Source organism: Pieris napi, chromosome 13, assembly GCF_905475465.1.
Source record: "Pieris napi chromosome 13, ilPieNapi1.2, whole genome shotgun sequence".
In the NCBI taxonomy this organism is placed as follows: Eukaryota; Metazoa; Arthropoda; class Insecta; order Lepidoptera; family Pieridae; genus Pieris; species Pieris napi.
Window position 1 is genome coordinate 6577364 of NC_062246.1, and position 21776 is coordinate 6599139.

The following is a 21776-nucleotide window of genomic DNA, read 5'->3' on the forward strand; positions in this document are numbered from 1 at the left end:
CAAGATGTTTCTTCGTAGTTAGAAACAATTGTGGTAATTGTAGAAACGCAATCGTAATGTGTTAGTGTGAACATATCAATAAATCGATGAAAACATTAAACAATGCTTGAGAAATCAGCAGGATTTATGTGCGCGCGCTGACAATAAGACCTACATCATAACGTGTGAAGGAGCGAAGTTGCGTGAAAATAACAACGATTAATAAATGGCAGATAACTCTTGTTTTATTGATTTATGACGCCATATCAAGCGAAATCAATTAAATGTTTTATTTATTTCTTTAAGTCACGCAGTGATCAGATTTTGGTAACGCGAACAATGTACATTAAAAATTTATACAAGAATTAGGTCAGCTACTAAAGTACAGAGGCTGGTATTAGTAGAATAGAATATTGTGCTCCTACGTTATCAAGTAATTTGTAAGAAAAAGTGCAAAACATAATTCGAACATAAATCGCGTATAAATGTATTTAAGAGGTCCAATAAAATTAACCTTTATTAACAGATTTAAGTTATGGTATTGCCTTAATAGTGTTAATGTAAAAACATAAGAGAATCCCCTACGGTAATTAACATTGCTGCAAAAACTTCGGAACTACTAAATTACTTATTGAATAACACAATATACACCGGATATAAATGATATTGCAAACAATAGGTGTGTAATATGATCTATAGTTAATTATTGTGGCGAATATGGAGTCTTATCGAGGGTAATGTTACGTATTTATGATGCTTTACGATACTTTTGGTTATGTATAGCAATGAAATTAAGGTTTATTCTTTAGGGTGATTCTTAGAATATATAGTCTGGGCTTAAATGGAATTGAATATATCGTATTAATTGACGGCTCATTGGTCTAGTGGCTAGTACCCCTGACTGCGAATCCATGGGTCCCGGGTTCGATCCCCGGCTGAGACAAACATCGATGTGATGAGCATTTGGTGTTGTGCTTAGGTCTTGGGTGTTAAAATATGTATTTATATGTCTATCTATCTTTAATATGTATGTATATCCGTTGCCTCGAACCCATAACACAGGCTTCACCAGCTTAGCATGGGACTAGGTCAATTGGTGTGTAGTGTCAAAAAAAAATGTACTTACCTCTCATTTTCTGCTCATCCACTAATTGTCTCTCTAAATTATCTTTCACCTCCCGCTCCCTCAAAACGTCCATCTTCAATTCAGCTGAAACAAAAGAGTTGAGTGTTAATTAAAGCCGTTCCGTAACCACTGGGGCATTGGGATAAATAAACTTCTTCGTCTATTTCATTGGTTATTTTTAAACAAAGTAGATTAGTAGCCTTCGGTATTTATTATGAAAAAGTTCTTGTTACTGGAACAATACGTGTTTTTTTTATAGTTCAAGGGGCAAACGGGCTGGAGGCTCACCTGATGATGAGTGATACCGCCGCCCATGGACACTCTCCATGCCAAAATTTTAAGAATTTCAAGAATCAGTACGCTCTTTTCTTGAAGGACCCTAAGTCGAATTGGTTTGGAAATACTTCAGTGGGCAGCTGGTTCCACATAGTGGTGATGCGCGGTAACAACAGCCTTAAAAAACGCTCAGTTGAGGAACGACGGAAGTCATTTCTTCCCTAATTATATAACTGTACCATGCTTTTAGCTCCGACAATGTTTGCAGTAGCGCCTATACCTGATAAATTTACATTTTCTGTCAATAATTTTTAAATAAATAGATTATGATTAGATACAATTAAATCCGATTGCAATCCTATTATTTCTATTAAATTCAGAATAAACAACATTTAAACTTATAAATGTTTCTCGGTACACAAAAGGCTTTGTATAAATTTAACAGTGAGTTAAACCGGCAACAAGGCCGTTAGCGAGGGGCCGATTAGGAACATAAACAGAGATTAACTCATTCGGAATCCCGGTACTATTGTTAAGGAGAATCGAGAGATTTGCATAACTTTCAATTAACCTAACCTGCCGGAAGTGATTGGGGAGCCTCGAGACGTTACTGAGTTTGTGGTAGACATGTGAAGTTCCACAGATTATAAAAGTACTACGTTAACATATTATACGGCCTTTTTCGGCATTTAATACAATAAAAGTGTATTAGTTTGTTGTTCTGTTTCAATTGAAAAGTGATTCGAGAGTCATAAGAACAAATTCAAAATCAATTATTCGTTTAGGTAACACAATGTACACTTATGAACTTCTATAACGAAATACACATTAAATTATAATAATAAACGGACAAGAAGAATGAGAAGAACTCTCCGCCACTCTTTTTAATCGCCAAGGTTTTTATTTTGTCACATTACACCATTACACCATGTTCAGTCCAAAGCAGTCAATAGCTAATAGCACCTTATATCACCTTAATGAAGGGCATTAGTTTCATGCGAAAATATTGTAATTTAAAGATTCCTACTAAAATACCCGTAGGATAAAATTGTTAAAAACAAACACATCAGACACACACTCGAAATCTTTCTTTTGGATTTAATTAGTTTGTTTGTGTATTATCAATATCTTCTGAAATGATTTTAAAGGTTTTAAGTTAAATAAAATAAAATTACAGTCTATGTGTAACAAATAAAAAAATAATTTTGAAAGAAGAATTTAATAAAAACCAAAATAAAAAAGAACAAATGTTCTAGCTTTAAAGTTCTTGAGCAATCGAGAATAATTTTAGTACGTACACAAATAACTTGTCTACCTTGCATACAGTTTCACTAAAGTTTGCGAGTTGGCATCTATAATTACGGTCTGGGAGTATTGATTGTACTATCGAGTGTCGGTTGAAATAATTACAATGTTATCGAAAACACAATGAACACGATTATTGTGGAGTCAAATTGTCAAATGATTTATTATGATCTAAGTCATAAACATAATAACGAATAGTACTAATTACGGACGGTTTCAATAAAAATATAACATCATTAGTAGCGCATTATTAGCGCTACAACCTTTTAGATTTCCGTATTTGTTTCGTTCATTTGTTTTTTTTCTAATAGGGTGTCTGACACACGCCGTCAACTTTTTGGGTCTAAAGAATGTCGGTTTCTTCACGTTTTGCTTTACTGTACAAGCGAGTTAAACACGTACATAGATTGAAACTCAATTCGTGCACAGCCGGGGATCGAACCTAGGTGAACCTAGGAACGAAGGTGCTCTGCACTCACTATGCCAATATCACAAAGATTTTGTTTTACTAGTTGCTTGACCACTACACTATACTCCACGCGCCATTACATTGAAGTAATTAATCGTAAAGATAAAACCGTTTAGCTTTCTATCAGCAGCACTAGGGATGTCGAAATAGACGTACATATTAAAGTTAGATAAAACTTGTAGAAATAGAGAGAAGAAAAGAGAAATTAATTATAAGAAATTTTATTATACTTGACTAGACCAGGTTATAGATTACTATTAAAATTCTTCATGCGATAATGAGGGCAAAATGTATAAAGATTTAACAATGTAAAGAAGACTGGACCATATCGTTGTTCATCTCCAAGATAATACAGATACAAGCTAACTTGCTTTTATTATGCCATGTGATAAGCCTTGAGAATAAGGCTTGCACGGGCTATCTACACTTTGGATCTTGTAAATTGAAATGTTGGCTTGTTATTGTTTGTTTTTCATATATCACTTAAATAACTCACTAATAATCCTTATAAGAAAATATTATTTTTAAAGGAATAAGATGATATCATATTTTTGTATAATATTATTCAATTAATTTCTACGGACACAAGTGCATAGATAATTCAAGCTGAAGTACATAAATTTGCCGAAAAGTAATGCAATAATAGTAAGGATCATTCAAATGCGAAATATTAATTTATTACATAGAAAAGGACGGCAACTGGCAGCCATATCGCTTTCGAGTGATCTCTTCCAGGCAACCAATGTGAGAAAAGAAAAAAAATACGTGAGGCAAGCGCAAGAACTGCAAAAATACATAACACAAGTTATTTAGACAGAACAAATGGAACTAAACAAAGTAATTAAATCATATGTAACCAGAGAACAGACAAAATTAAAAAAAATAATTTAAATTTAAATTGCTAACTGTTTTAGTAATTCTCATCACATCTCTTTACGTTTTATAATAGATACGGAGTGTGACACAAGCGTTATACTCATAACACTTGTCATTGTAAAAAAATTTTTAGGCGTCGAACTTTGGACCTCTAACCATCAAACGCATTCCCATATGCTGAGACAACTTTTGGCCGTGTAAATAAATTTCGTTAGAATTGAAAAATCCAACATGAGCCCTTATAGATAAAGGTAAAAATATAAACGGCAATTTGCAAGATTGCACTAATTTCAAGAAAGCGCTCTGATCGAGATTAATTTCAAATCAATCGATGTATGCTATAATTTAAAAGGCTTTTAGTTAAGAAAGGTTTCGCACATGAGACTTAAATTACCAAGGGACGCCCATTAAGACCCGGTATGCGGCATATCTCCACATCTCGCGAGTTGCGTCGCAACAAAAGATGCTCCTGGTGGTCTTTGAGTATTAAGTGGCGATCTATCTCTTTACTGTTTGATCTGTTCGAAATCTAATCCGGGTTTTAAGGCCAAAAGGCCGTCTGATTGAACAAATTTGAACAAATCTTTCATTATTTCAGTACTGCTGAGCTGCTAGCCTCACGGCATTGTACTCAAATCTATTGACGTCGACCCCGCGGTGTACTAAACCATATTTTCTAAAAGTGCCGCTTATGGAAAAATCATGCTCGTACGGCGAAGGCAAACGTAAGGTTCTTCTTCTTATAGTGCCATCTCTCTTCGAAGGTTGGCGATCATCATAGCTACTTTAATTTTGGATGCTGCGCTTCTTAACAATGACTTAGTGCTTTGACCAAACCATTGTCTAAGATTCTTCAACCAAAGGCAAAGAAGTACATATAAGTAGCATTAAAATAAATAAATATATTTTTACATTTAAACAGCAAGGTGCCTTTATAGCACTGAAGAGTATATAGACCATAAGTTAAGACAACCATTACATATAACTTGACTGTTCTTATTATTATGGCATTATGATAATTAATATGATATTTGCAAGCCTATTATTATTGTGCGGGTATTTTATAATAAATCAGTCTGAATGTACCAACGTTCCTTGTAAATAAAGTATTTATTTATTTTTAGTTAGTAACATTAGTTCGCGTTTACTGAACAGGACTTCATCAATTCATCAAACCTACAATTTAGTTTACATATAAACGCGTCCGTTTATGCATAAAAAAGTTGTTACCGAACTGAAATTACTCACAAATTTATCACCGCATTAAATGATTGTTATCAAGCATTAAATTCGATTATAACTAAATCGATGTATCGAATTAAATTTGAAGAATATTACTTTATAAATAAAATAACAATAAAAGTGATGCGCCGTTCAGGGAATGTGTAATTATGGACAATTATTATGATACCGCTCAATGGTCGATAGATGATTGAAAGGATCGAAACCCATAAACAAAAGAATCGATTTTGGTTACGCAATTTAGTGATGGCCTCGAATAATTAACTGATATCGCTTCTCGAACCGATGATCGGGACTTTAGGAAAAAATTGTAAGCTTTTTGTTTTTAGGAGTCACTTTAAAGCGTTTTTCAATATTGACTTAACTAAATTGTTTAAATTTTTGTTTGTACCTATCATAGAGCTTTCATATTTTTTGTGATTTAAACATCATAACCCGTAACTACTGAATAAAAATACATTTTTTATAACGATTTTATTACATACAAATTTTGACCGTGGTATTTCAGGCACACGGTACTGACCATCAATTGAATTGATCTACTAATTTATATTACGAGGAAACAAACATATGTATAAAAAAGTTTATGTCAAAATTTTATACATATACATATACGTTTTAAGAAACCTTTCACAGATATTACGAATTTCACTATGTTGAAAATGTAAAGATTTAAAAATAAAAATGAAAAAACTCAGCTAAAACAAAGTTAGGATGAGCTCTCGACTGTTAAAGTCATTCTATTTGTTATTTTTGGAAGGAATACGATTTGACTCCCTGAGGGTCGCGAGAAAATTTTATTTCTCTTCAATTTCACGCACTCAATAAAAGCAACAATATTTAAATTTATCCGTCACACCCTACATCTCTTGTTCGGGTGCACTTTTTATATTATTCAGAGACTATATTTCATTTAAAAGACATTGTTTGCATAGGTACGAAGGTAATATACGTTATTTCATATATTTAATATATAAATTTAGTATTGATCATAGATACGGATGTGCTAATTACAAAAACAACTGATGAAAGTACATCTGTAAAGGAATGTTCTTAACGTCACTACGATTGGATCAACGCGGAGCAAACGAAGTGATATAAAAAGGTAATAAATTGAGTGTTTATTTTTAGCAGCAAAGCTTATTATGTAGTGTATAAGTTTGTATCTATAATCTAAAAGACCTATAAAAGCTACAGCTTATTAGGGGTCTAGGCCTCAGATTTCTGTATGACACACGCCGTCGACGAGTCCAAGGAATGCTGGTTTCCTTACGGTTTTCCTTAACAGTACGAGCGATTACGCACAGAAAGTCCATTGGAGCACAGCCGGGGATCGATCCTACGACCTCAGGCACGAGAGTTACGTACTGAAGCTGCTAGGCCAACACTACCGCTTTTTTACTAATAAAGGATTTATTGTATAGCCTGTTCGTATATTTATTATCGCATTTATTACTTTGACATACATACTAATAATGGCGGCATACGATATTTCTTTGAGTAGCAATGTTAAGGAATAAATTAATTTAAGGCAATAACTGTAGCCAAGACATTTTACATTAAAAAGCTATAAACAATAACAATCCCCCAGATATGCACATTGAACATAAGTCACTGGCGAATTAAGACATATTTTCCCGCCTGTAAGTTGAGCAGTTAAAATTACAATTAAAGTCTGCCTAAAATTTACGACTCAAAACTGACAAAATAATTTAAGCGCGTTAAGGTGAATGCGACCATTTGAAATTGAAAACAATAGTATCCCCTCGGTTTCTGTTGAGACGTTTAAAATGCGGATAAGGAAGTTATGGGCGATGTGAATTTAATTAGTAAAAATATTATATTGTATAACTTATAGTTTCCTTTAAAGTTTGGCTTGAACAAATAAAAATATCCAAGAGGTTTTTGTGACTTATAATATGGCGTATTGTGTTCGATTGGTGATTTATATATTTCGTGTTCGAAGGTACTTTATAATAAATGAATTACTGTTTAGTAAAACACATAACGACTTGTATTAACATACATAAGAACACAATTTTAACACAGTTTTATGGCTTTCAATAATAATAGAACTTCAATAATACAGTGAATGTTTTTTAATTTTCATCTCGCAATTATTCAAAATTTACTGGTAAAAATACTTTAATATTTTTTATACATAATTTATTCCTGTATTAGATTGACGACAAGCGACAAAATTCACAATATCTACAATAAAATAAACATAATTGTATATTGTAAATCCATCAAGTTAATTCACGTGCTTGTGAGGGAAATTCAAAGTAACGATAATGGCTGTCATGGCACGGAAAAACGAATTTTCTTCCCTTTGCTTTTAAATTTACAAACTGGCAATTTTATTTTATTGTTATTAGATTTTTCCGGCTTATGTCACATGATGTCACTGCGGAGGATTATTCCCGCAGTCTCTACGCTAATAATCATAAGAATTGCTCCACTTTATTATGTGTGAAATTTAGAACGTTCTTCGCATACATTGTATGGAGATTTCATCTCTCTGTGGAAAGTGGTTGTAAGGTAAAAATATGTTGTTTATTATCTACGCTACAATTTGCGTTATCTGTATAATGTCGATGCCTATATAGAATATATTAACACTGTTTAATTTATATGCATGTCATTGTTTATGTGCAGATCCTGATAAATATATAGAATAGACATATAACAATAGTATATTACGCCTAGACACTATTTTATCACAAGTAGAAGAAAGTCTTCAAACTTTTTAAAATTATTCGTAAAAGATAAATACAATCTTTACGGCCATACTTTAAGAACAAATAATGAAGATGTCGCCAAGAATTCGAATATAAAAATAAACGCGAGCGCGCAACGAAATAACTCTATGTTATCGACGCACGCGCACCCAATCTGCGATCGAAACACAGTGGATAAGATTATCCGGTAGCCGTGTATTATTTTAATGAGACTACACGACTCCTTCAGATTCGATACGATACGAAAAAGCATAGCTACAAAAGAGATATCAAAGCCTGCAATGCGAGCCATTTAGCTGTTTAAATCTAAGCCTAATATATCCAAGACCATAGATTACAAATAATCCATAGACTACAACCCTGCATGGGTATTGACCACAGACTGCATCCTTTTAGTAGGTGAGCCTTCTATATCTGACATATGTCGTATTTTTTTGGGTTTCAAAGCTTTTCTTATGATGTATCCCTTCAGCGTATTCATTGGTAGATAGTAGTGCTTTGAACGAACTAGACCAACAACTCCAGTACCATAGATAATACAAAAATATCAACAGACCCGCATTCAAATAAGATCTGTGTCGTTTCATTTTTCCCCTCGGATATTGGTATTAAAAATGTAAAAGAGATTTATGTGAATGCTTCTAAGCTTTCATTAGTTGTTCCTTGTGTTATATTCTGCGGTTCTGGTATTTTTTTCTCTTATTAGCTTAAAATTTAACTGCATATAAAACAGATTTATATTCCCACGGTGGTCCAGCTGCATGCTATGACTTATATTACGATTTTTCCCTCTGTATTGAAATTAGGAATACGGTTTAATGAAAAATAATGGGAGGTGGTGTTTTAATGGTTATATCTTGTATTTGAACAAGAGAATCTTTAAGGGGGGTTTGAAATATAGACGGTAATTTTTAGGATAGAAAGTATTTGGAATAACGGTTTTTTTATTGTACTTAGATATTATTGGTGATTAATAAATGGTCGCCATCTATGGACAGCTATAATCTTATTTAACTCGCGGGTTTGTTATCGGTCTTTTAAAATAAGGTTCAATCGTATATAAACTTAGTCTGAAACATAGAAGGTTAACCACTGAACCACTACGGACAAAATTCGGTACGAAAGTGATCACTTACAAAAAACAAGCACATATAAAGGCGCGGGTTATATTTATTATATAATTTCATAATATAATAAACACATGTAACAAGCATATCACTGGGGATAGTAATTCCGTATGTAAATTACAAGGGTCTTGTTTCACCCCAAAGAGACGTATAAAACCATACTAAAAGACCTCTTCCGGAATACAAGTATTTTGCATTCATAGGCCTGGTTAAGTTTGCCTTGAAATAACTCCTTAACCGAGGTTTATGTCGCTTAAATATTAACGATGATCAAATCCATGGAAATATTCGTGATAAGTACAAGGAGATACAATAAACTGGGAGTACAATATTATATCGTCAAGTAAAACGCAGGCCACAAGAAGTTATTCTCTAGTTTAAAAAAAGCTGTCATATTAGAACTTTTAGGGGCCCATAGACCTGGCAAATCTAGAATGGATCAACGAGGAAGTGCTGCTAGCGAAAAAGGTACACACAGGGCCAATTTTTTTTAAACGTAGTGTTAATATTCTAATTTATAGTTTTAAACCCTATATTTAAATATTTCATGGCGTCTGGTAGGCAATACCGGTAACCCCAGAGCTGGTGCTTTCCTCTCTTAACGAATAAGTATCACAATACACCGTGGAAATCCTGCCAGCATTAAATACACATGGTCCTTTTAAAAATTAATTTTAGTTTTCTATATTTTTATTACTGTGTAGGTTGGGAATATCGTTTTATTATTAAAAATTGATTACTTTTTTCTAATCTTATTCCTTCAATAATTGTTAGTAAGTATATGTATATTTCAATTATTTTATAAATCTCAGTCGCTATTCAATAAAGACATTTCACCTTACGAGTAATTCGGCGTACGTCACATTGAATTATTTCGACTAAGTAATTCCGAGCGGTTAATTATTGTGCACAAACTGGGAGGAGAGTTGAGAATGTAATTATTATTAAACTTTACGATTGTCTCACTTTACCCCTTTGTTATAATCGGAATTTGATAACGACGTAACTCGCGATGACGCAATGAATATGTAGCCTTGATACCGCACAGGAGAGTGCAAAATCAAAATTTCGGTGTTTCGCACATCTGACACTTCTCTTGGTGTTCACTCCGAGATCCTTAGGGAGTTTCTTAGGTTGTTGCTCACAGGATTCATATTTGAGCTACCTTAGAAAATTTATGTGTAACGAGAGATCTGAATACGTTGATCGCATTTCATAGAACATTTCAATAATTATTTTAGCATTGTTTATGAAATTAGACTCAAACTCAAAACCGATTATTTAAATAAGGGCTGTCGACATATACACGGTATGTCATGTTCGGTGTTCATACCGAGGCCACTAGATGGCGTGGCATGCGTGTGGTCGAGTCGCGTGCGCACTGTAACCGGAGCAACACGCGCAAGTAATCCAATATGGCCGTCTGATGTCGCCTATCTACTTTGCAGGAATGGCATTTTAATATCCTTACGCTAATGGTGGTTAATGTCACTTATTGTTTACGTATGAACAAGTGGTACGTAAACCACACATCAGTTATAGCCTATTGAAAAGACATGATGTCGTCTTGAATATTCATCACATTGTATTTATAGAATACACCTTTTCAATAGAGCTATATTTCTGATAGCACGTAAAAGCAATAATTCATCTCGTCGACTTGAGGTAAACAAACAGAGATTGAATAAAGTGATTTTTGTGGAACACCTAAAGCACAATGGTGCGAAAGCTAGCGCGGCGCGGCAACAATGCATCGTTCGGTCTATCTGCGCACGGGCATCTTCAGTGAGCGCAGTGGCTCGTTAGTTCCCTGGAGGCGGTTGTTTGCATTGCTCGCCTAACTTACGATATAGCAAAGCATTACAATAGAACTATTCCTTTACTTACTTCGAAGCTACGCATAATTTATGCAATAAAGATAGGAAGAGGAAGTCTTTAATCATATTAACTCATGAAGAGTCCGCAGTACCGTTGTATGTTAAATAAAAAGGGAATCGCAAATTGTCACTAATTTGATTTCACCACAACGTAATAGCGTCTGTCCCGTCAGTATTGTAAAAGCTTTCATATCAATTGAATCCATTAGCTGAGTACACAAGTCCTGTCTGTTTATTTGCTCATCAGTTTTTATCATTGACCAGTTCGTGTTTGTTCGATCGGTCACTTCCATATTATTGATGGGTTGTTTCCCCCACAACATTGCGATTCTCTAGAATCATAACAGTGCTGTATCATACATATTTATACAAACGCTATTATTAATCACGCGCAAATACTAAAGGTGAAAAGTCTAAATCGGTTGAACTAAAATTAGCTTCTATTTGTATTTAATGCACTAAAAGGAAACTAACGTAGTAATATCGCGTCTGCCTACTACGAGCTACGCTAGCTATCTCTTGATATGGAAGTGGAATTCCCTTTATTACCGAACCCCATAAAATACTGCCGTATCTACTTGCGCATGTGCCATTTGTCCATTGAACAGCACTTAGCTTAACAAAAACTGATAGTTGTAAAACAAAAGAGGTGTATAAAAGCGCGGTAACAAGACCAGAACGGTTCAGAAATAAACTAAGCGGTAAGAGTTAACAGGGATAAAGGATTAAAGAGTAGCCGAAGCAGATTTATGTCGCGATGATTGCAATCGGAACGATTCTGCGTGTTACCTGTGTTTACTTTTTTCATGGAGGGGTGAACATTTTAAGTCGAAGAAATGCATCGTATCGCACGAGATATCGATGCTTTAAGACCATTACCAATCAGACTTCAAGGTTGTTTAGTGGAATGCAGCTTAAGTTTATAAATGTAAGATAGTTGATCTTTTTCAAATATTCTAAAGTCTAGTCGAAATGGGCACAATTTACAGTTCATTGTGACTCTGTTGACACTTTCAAATCGACAAGTTTTATCATAGAATGCCTTTCAAACAACCCTCCTCGTGGTTATCTGATAACGCAGTGAATGCGAGACACATTTGTCTGTGCGACACCCACTCTGCATGTCTAGTGTAAAAATTGCCAGCGAATGTGTCTAGATAGCGATCTCCTATTTGCTAGCAACAGGAGGGCGATGATATGATGTTTGTTCATACAAACGTAACCTATTCAGTTCGGCAGTTAGAAAAAAAGAGTTGACATCGTGCCAATGACCTTGCCATATGTCTGACTGACGTGAGCGCCAATAAAAATGCAAACCTTACTACACCTATCAATTCAGCTAAGCGAACCACAAGAGTGATTGCTGTAATTTCTATAAAAATCAACGGTAAGGAACAGCAGATACATGAATTTAAAAAAATGTTTCATCAATGATTTTATTATCGTAATAACAAAATTACGGGTTTTGTCTAGACAGGCAATTTACAATCTTAAAGCAGTATGCTTAGGGAGTTATTCGTTTAGCACTCGCTAACATGTCAGGGGAGAAATGGAACCTTTTGTTGGCCTATAGCATTATTATTTCCCATTTTGTTTTGTTTATTAATACAATTGGCTCGCGGCGCAATATTGATATTCAAGTTTTGATGATGACTCCAGCCGCGAGTTTTCTCCTCTGTATTTTTATGAATTTTTGTTACAATTGTGTTTCGTTTTTCTTTGGGCGTGTTTGAATTCGTGCAGGTGTTATTTTAATATTGGGATATTATAAGCTGCGAGGTTTTAACAATGGTTTAGATTACAGGTAACAATCATAGCCGTTGTGTTGAGATAGTAATAGGCTCTCAACGAGGTTCAGTTTCGACAGGCATAGCGCACGAAGATATTTCTCGTGGGGAAAACGGAATGACGTGTATAAATAACTCGCAGAAATATCAATTAAACAATTATGCTGTCCGAATGGAATCGTATGTAATGATAGTGGGCTGGGCTATAACTCAAACGCATCTGTTCTACGGCTATTTGCAAAAGGCACGAAGCTGTGCTGTGCTTATTTGAATTCATACTGTCTCCGTACTTTATATTGTTAGCTATCAAATATACTAAATAGACGACTCATTGGTCCAGTGGTTAGTACCTATGACTGCGAAGCCATGGGTCCCGGATTCGATCCCCGGCTGAGACGAACATCAATGTGATGAGCATTTGGTGCTGTGCTTAGGTCTTGGGTGTTTAAATATGTATTTATATGTCTATCTATAATATGTATGTATATCCGTTGCCTAGTACCCATAACACAAGCTTCACCAGCTTAGCATGGGACTAGGTCAATCGGTGTGAATTGTCTTTTAAAAAAAATAAAAAAATACAAGGTAACCAATGTGTTCAGCGTAGGTAAACAGATAATATCAATGTATGTATTTATAATATAAGATCTGACGACAGTCTATAAACAATATATGCAAAATATAGCTGTAGGCCTATGATTTTGTATCATTTATGATTTAACTGTTAATTTATTCGAAAGTTGTTTCTTTGGTGTATTAATTAAAAATAATTTAAGAAAATACAACACTTATACCATTTTTTTCAGGAATTAATTAATACTGTACATACTCGCATACATTTACTTTGACAGCGTTTATTCATAAGATAAATTATTAAATATTTGATCAAATTTGGAGCTTACCTTTCTCATAACTTATTTGTCTCTCCTGTTGGCGGGCATTATCAGCTGCAACTTTAAGAAGCCCTTGTATGTTCCTTAGGAGGGTTTCTGTGGATGAGACCAGGGTGTCTGCTGATGGGTCTACTGGCACTGAAGGTGGGGTGCCTGACTGAGGTGCATAGCTCACTGGGGCTGGTGAATTCGCCGATTGGAGATCTCTTTCTCCGTCGCTCATATCGCCTCCTGGATAAAAGATTTTCATTTTCAAAGAATGTTTGATTCACGAGAAAAATCTGTGAAACAGAAATATAGATAGACATCACAGATAGTTAAGACATCAGTAATCTTTCTTAAACGAAATTATACTTCCCCAACCTTAAACGATACCTTAATACTTAAATTACTTTCACTAGATTAAAGATAAAATATGTGTATATACTGTGTTTGAAAGTGTCCCTTAAGATTAATAAAACTATATCATTTTTCATAAGATAATATGGTCTGCTAATGAACCATCGTGGGATCTGCTACTATGCAAAATAAGGTTTTTTATGTTGACAACATTGTTACATTTGACAGTAAACATCTTAATATGAGACAAAAAATTGTGACAATAACTGCCACAGACTAGCCTCGTCCAGTTAGTTTTTTTTTTAATTCTAAGTGGCGTTTGTGTTTTGGATAAGCTTATTAAATTAATAAACAAACAATTATGTTACACAGAAGGATATAGAAGAGAAATAAGATGTGGACATCCAGTTAGTTTAAGTCACAATAAAAAATACAACTTAAGACATTCTTCGTATCAACATTGTAGGAATCTTGTATTATAATAGAAATGTGCACAACCATTAGGAGCTCGTTGCATACATTCATATTGCAATTATAACTGCACTGAACATGGTAATCGCGTGGCTCTAGGCTTTGATGTGAGCCCATTTGCATGTACCATCAGCAAAATCAATGGCAAGGTATGTCTTTCTTTTATCCCTACTTATCGTACAAGTCCATACGATGACAAATATTATCTCGTTTCTTTAGATTCAAAATGATAAAGACATTCAATACATAATTTAGATGTTAAGATTAATTTATTAATAACTTGTAAATTGTTTACTATATTCCGAAAGAGTATGAAACAATATATTTAATAAAAGCGGTAAAAAGAATAAATTATAGTTTTAACTAAAAATTTGTTTAGTTTTAGTTAATTTTTTAATAGTTAAATTAGTGTTTGCTGATAGTACATTATTCCAATATAATGAATGATCTATGATAAAGAAATTGTTTCCAACATGTTCGATTAAATATATTTACACTGATTCCATATGAAAAATTCTTAGAAATAAGCAGTAAATTTAAATCTGCTTGTACATTTTAATAAGGCGTAGTTTCCATTGAATATATTAGCAAAAGTTAATCAAATAGTAACTCTTGTATACTATAGAAATAAATAGAACCGCGTCTGAGAAGTGTAAATACAAAGCATACAAAAAACCAATTGAATTCTCTCACGGTCAAAAAGTAATCTATCGATACATTTAATTTAACTGACAAGATAGTGAACGCTCATCATATAATGAAGACAACATCGTTTCGTCATTGTCGATGTTCACGATAGCACTTTCCCAGTTGTCACAACATATTCTGCCTAATAAGACCAATTAACAAAATTCCGACTAACCCAATCCTTGGAAAACGAACTCTATTGTGAATGACATTGAGTTGAAATTGAATTTTACGCCTTTATAGTCTTAGGTGTGATTAAGTTTGGAAAGGTGTGATTGAAAGAAGGAGGTAATATACGTCCAGACAGAGATCAAAGTTGAATGACACGGTCAAAGAGCTTTTTTATTCTACATCGTGATCATCGCGCACGTATTGAAATTAATTATAAATAAATATGGTTTCAGCATTTTACACATCTTTAATTATTATTATGCCGAATTTTTTAATTAGCTTTTCGAAATAACCAACGTCGAAAGGTTCTTATATGACCGAGACCTTGCTTAAACGATGATTTTTATAATCATATATTTAAAGTAAATAAAATTCACGAATTCTTCTACTACCTTAGTAAATTAAAAGTTAAGTCGCTCTCACTCTCTCTCGCATAACTTCACACATGAAAAATGTAACCAACTTAAATAAATATAGTAGCCAAGATTCAAGTCAGATTAAAAAATTAAACATAGAATTTATCCTTGTTTCATTAATGATTTATTTAATTGATATTTAATAATAAAAACTATCATTAATATTTTTTCAATAACAATCAAAAAATTTTGTCAACAAAAGAATTCCTCCACAATATAATTATTGATATTTCAATGATCATTAAATCTAATGAATGCGTTTTTTTAAAAAGGAATCTTACCTTAAAATTTATATAAAATTGATGCACAATTTCATCAATTACATTTTGTTTATAAAAATCAGTGGCGCTACAACCTCTTTTAGGTCTTGGCCTCAGATTTCTGAATCTGTTTCATGATCATTTTTAAATTTAATAGGCAAGTAGGTGATCAGCCTCCAGTGCCTGACACACGCCGTCGACTTTTTGGGTCTAAGACATGTCGGTTTCCTCACGATGTTTTCCTTCACCGTTCGAGCGAATGTTAAATGCGCACAGAGAAAGAAAGTCCATTGGTGCACAGCTGGGGATCGAACCTACGACCTCACGTATGAGAGTCGCTCGCTGAAGCCACTAGGCCAACACTCCTCACATTTTGTTTATATTGAATAGTTTTTAAAATAAGAATCTAACCCCCGTGACCGTTAAGTAGTTCCCACGTTTTCAAGTATTTTGTGTACAATCTGCAATAACTTGAGTACACAAACGTTATTGTTACACTTAATTTACCTATTGTACTCTTCGAGTATTTACATTCATCGATCATTGTTTTGCTCTACGACGGTATATTCCGTAATTTATTATTAAAATAGATAACTATTAAAACGCGTTTAATACAACATTTAATTTATGAAAGTAGCAACGGAGGGACGAGCTTTTAATATTAGTTAGATTGTTTAACATATATATAATAATAAATAAATATATATAAGATATCAATAATAATTAGAAAAAAAAATGGTATAGTCATGCAACATTTAGGGTTATAATATTGTACTTTTGTACTGATAACTTCTTATGGAAGGGTAAACCGCCTCGTTACGTAACGCGTAACGGCACCAGTCTGTCTATCTATATCATTAAAACCTTTTAAACATAAATGTTATTAGTTTTTTATAGAACATGGTGAATTAGGAAGTCGAATTGGTTCGGAAATACTTCAGTGAGCAGCTGGTTCCACATAGTGGTGGTGCGCGGCAAAAGCTGCCTTAAAAAAACACTTAGTTGAGGAACGTCCGGTGAATATTTAATTTATATATCTCTTGGGATCTGGGTGAGATTCAAAAACGAGATTTATCGCTAAATCTGATTGTCGTACGTCAAATGTATCGGATTTTGACATACGGAAGACACAAAACGCGCAAAGTCTAGAGAAGGTAGGAAATATTTGTTTTAGGACGGTAGTTCTTGATATTTTTTAATTGTTAAAAGTGAATTTTTGATGATACCCGCGATCTTATTGCTTTCTATAATCATAATAGTTTACATTAATAGCACTTTAAATTACTATCTGATGAATTCGTGACGTTGCATTAAATCTTTTGATTGATGATCTAAGTGATAACTAGTATTTAAGTCTAAATCTGCAAAAACTTATAGAAAGCTAAATGTTTTAGTAATGTATGTAATTTAATATAATGTTCGATGATTTTGCTTGATGGGTAAGGATAATAACGTTGGTCATGTCTGCCTAACCAATTTCTAACTACAATTGCAGCATTTAACTGAAAAAAGATAAAAAGGGATGTGAAATAAAAAAAATGATATTCTATGTAAAAAAAATTAGTGTCAGTATGGTTAAACTTTCTGTGTCAGTTTTATCAATTATCTTGTAAATTAACCGTCAGTCAAATTTCAACTTTTGGCTATGGTAACTCTGGGTCATGATTGAAAGAAGCATTTCATTTTAATATTTTCCTTGTTTACTATAGTTTATACTCTGTGCTAGTAAAAGTTGACAGTGTCATCTCTACGGACCAATTTGCGTCAAAAAACCATAGATGAAGTAGATAATAGAGCTGGGTCTAAGTCATTGGAGCCATTAAAATATACCTGAAGTGTATAAATAGAAGTCATGGGAATATTTTTATTACTCTATAATCACGATTGTTTCTTTCATTTCCCATATTATGCTTGAGTAGCTTTTTAACAGAGAAACGGAACGATCAGTCACCGTTTTAATTGAACGATAGACATAAACTTATATTGCAATGTTGCGTTCTAAAATAAAAGAGAGAGAAGGTTTATGGTTGATAATTTTCTTACTACAATTGCTTGAGAATTTAAAAGATATTACACAGTAATTTCACTTACATGTAATTGAAAGCTTGATGAGATTTTATACTATACATTGACTTTGTAATCTAGCATGTTTTTATTAAAAAATAAAAAAAAAACAGGTGCTACAACCTATAATCTTGGATTTAAATTGCTGTATGTGTCATGTTCATTTTTTTTTCTTAATAGGTATACGATCAGCCTTCTTTGCCTATCAACGCTCGAATTTTGGATGAATACTGATTTCTGTAAGGTTTTTTTTTCACCGTACGAGGAAGAATCAAATTAGCACATAGTAAGAATAACCTATTGGTACACCCGGGGATCAAACCTACAACCTCAGGGATGTTATGACACTGATCAAAAGTGTGAACAATAAAATCCATTGTTATTATTCGAAATATAATTTAAAAGCTAAATAATGTTCGATGTAAACCGATATTAAATATTTCTGACCAAATAAACATAAGAGATAACTTAGAATGGTAATTGTTGTCTTACAAAGACAGTGAAAACGTACCTTCGTCTTCGTCCTTAACGTTATGGTCATCCTGGTCAGAGAGGGCAGCATCGCTCTCGTCCGTATGTGATCTTGGAGATGGTGCTGTAGCTGCAGAAGAGAGCCGGGGAGGCTGAGGCGTCCGGCGGGAGGCAGCTGAGCTCCGGCCACTGGCTGAGCCTTCGCCCCTCTCACCCCGTTCACGGTCAGACCTTTCCCGATCTCCGGAGCCTGACTTTGATAGGTTGAGAACAGGACTATGGCCTGGCGATGAACCTGTAACAATTGATGGCCTATTTAAGAAGTCTTGTCTAGGAATAGGAAGTAAATTCTTCTTTCCTTCCCTCTTCCCGTCTTTATAATTTATTATTTGCTGAACTGAGCAGTAAATCCAGGAGTAAATTATATTTTTTTATGTTTTATGAATAATAATTAGAACAACAAACAGTGTAGTCATGCGACATTTAGTGATATAACATTGTATGTACTTTTAAAGTGATAACTTCTTATGGGAGGGTAAAACACTTCGTTACGTAACGCGTTACGGCGCCAGTCTGTCTATTTATATCATTAAAACCTTTTAGAACTCTTTTAAACATAAATTGTTACAATCATAAATGTTATTATTATTTTTATAGTAGGTACTGGGGGAATCAGGAACTCGAATTGGTTCGGAAATACTTCAGTGGGCAGCTGGTTCTACATAGTGGTGGTGCGCGGCAAAAACAGCCTTAAAAAAACTCAGTTGCGGAACGACGGACGTCGAGGTGATACGGGCGAAATTTCGTATTTTACCTCGACGTCCGGTTAAAATTGTTGTATACCTTAAAAAAATATGATGTATATGACTTCCATAGCTTGATGTAATTACTCACCATTATGTGAACCTTCGCGAGCTTTGTCCATCGCAATAACGCGTTCAATGTCGCCTCGTTCGTCTCGTAGCCTGCAACAAAAGAGAGTTAAATATTATTAAAACTTTATATGATTATAATAAAATATGTCAACTCATTAACCGTTTTTAAAGCGATCTTTGGTTGGTCCATGCCAAGTAAGTGTCAGCGTTATAATTACCAAATCATAATCATATATATTTTGTATGCATGTACTTTAAGGGTCTAATGATAAAAATTACACGATCTTACGGAAATTTTTGGTTACTGGTCCTAAAGTTTATTTTATGATGCACAAAAACGAAAAGAGATCTTTTTGTATATTTTGTTTTTAATTCTTTCAAAAATTCCGCGCGATATGAACGGAGTTTCTACATAAGCGTCGGTAGATGGCACTCTAGTAATAAAAACGATCAGGTATAAATAAACATATTATTTACTTGAATTGTTTCATCTTCAATTAAAAATTATCGTTCAATCGGTCTCCAAAACAAAGCCAACTTTTTGTAATTTTTTTGCCTATTTACTATCTAAAATATCGAAATTCTATGCCTCTTTGTCAAAGATAAACTTTGTGTTGACCCGTGTTATCTCTAAAAAATAATAATGACAAAAGTCAACAACAAAACACTAGTTACAAGTATATTATAATTTCAACAAGATCTCAACATTCATAACATAACTTTCCACATTTAAAGTGAAACTCATAAATTAAACATACTCGCCACATTTCAACAATAATTTTTAATCAATAAACACCCGCCGATCAACGAATAAAAAACTATGAAACACGCAAGCATTAATTGATATTATTAATGAATGGATATGTCAGGATCTCGTTATGTTGCATCGGCAATAAATCGGTCACGCTACCACGCAAATCTCAATGCTAACAGTATCATTTGAAACCATAAAGCATACTGCCTACTGTGCAAGTCAAAGGAAAAAGTATAATATCATAGAACCCCGCTGAGTTTCTTTGTTGAAGACGCTGCATGTAATTTTGTTCGGATGCGTACCCTAATTCTTTTGATTATGAATTATTAGCTACCGTATCATATCGTAGGAAAATATGTTTTCGGTCCATTAATAAATGACTTAAGTTTAGTAAGAATTTGATACATATAAAGAACTTTAAGTCACATTTTAAAATGATTTTTTTTACGTGACAAATTCAATTAAATACGAACGAGATGTATGTCGCAATCAGACAGCGGAGCTTATTTTTGTCTTCTAGGCTCATTCGTATTAATAATTCCATTTTAAATTAAACACGCTAATATATTAACTTAACAATATAATATAAAAAAAGGGTGCGCGTACTTATGTACGCGCGTAAGAAGTTATACTTCTTTGGCATTATTAAAAATAGTTTTTGATTGCATGCAAATAATTAATTACAATTAAATAATCAAAGACTGGAAAAGGAGTCATTATAGTCAATAAAGTTCAGTTTACATTTGAAAAATTAAATAAATAAATATTAATTATTATTCTCTTACATTAAGTGTAACATAAATTATATTATTATCCGAATGTTGTTTTTAAATTATGTCCAATGCCGTAGCATCTTCCGTTGGCAACTTCATTCTGTTAATTTTCTGTCACGGTGCGCGCGCATCGCAAAATTTCACTCTCATCAATTTTTCATAACGCGCCTAAAGAAGTATAACTTCAAAAAAACTTTAATAGAGCGGTAATTGATTACGTAATGTTTTATAAATTATATTTCAGTCCAATAAAAATAAAACTCCTTGTCTTATTATTAAAGCCTTTTTGTTTCTGTGACCAAAAGTCTTGGGTACAGTGTGTCCTGGGACATGTAGGCCTATACTAGCTTTCTTCTCTGTATACCGTCGTCAATTATAAAACTACTATTTTTAATAATATAATATGTGAAATTTCTAATTCGAAATTGTCTTCTAAGTGCATAATAAGTAATTCATTATTACACGAGAAAAACAAAGCTATATATGAAAAATTTTCCGCAACCAATTTCGCTCTTTTCAAAGGGGTTAATTCTACAATTTTTGCCCAGTAATGCCTTTTGAGCATTTGAATATAAATGACGTCTGAAAGTGAAATGTAACATACATAATAAGTGGCTGTTTTAAGCCTTGGAACCCTTTTGTGGATTACAGAGTAATGCGACAAACAGAGAGTCAAGAGTTATTCTACTTCTGGTAGTGGTATTTGATATCGCAATGAAAATTTTATCTTTAACCTAATGATATGAAATGTAATAAATTAAATTAGTGTATTTTAATGGCAAAGATAATTTTTAAAC

The 21776-nt window shown here is 33.5% G+C and overlaps 1 protein-coding gene across 6 annotated transcripts in view; it reads right to left on the reverse strand.

Annotated features, from left to right (window-relative positions):
* LOC125055300 (dachshund homolog 2) overlaps positions 1-21776 on the reverse strand; it is a 153454-nt gene that overhangs the window by 32757 nt on the left and 98921 nt on the right. For all 6 annotated transcript variants that reach the window (XM_047657719.1, XM_047657718.1, XM_047657717.1 and 3 more), the window contains 4 exons: positions 19472-19542; positions 18618-18872; positions 13708-13929; positions 1106-1189 (listed from right to left, as the gene is read on the reverse strand). In XM_047657719.1, the coding sequence (XP_047513675.1) occupies positions 1106-1189; positions 13708-13929; positions 18618-18872; positions 19472-19542 (632 nt within the window). The remainder of the gene's footprint in view (positions 1-1105; positions 1190-13707; positions 13930-18617; positions 18873-19471; positions 19543-21776) is intronic.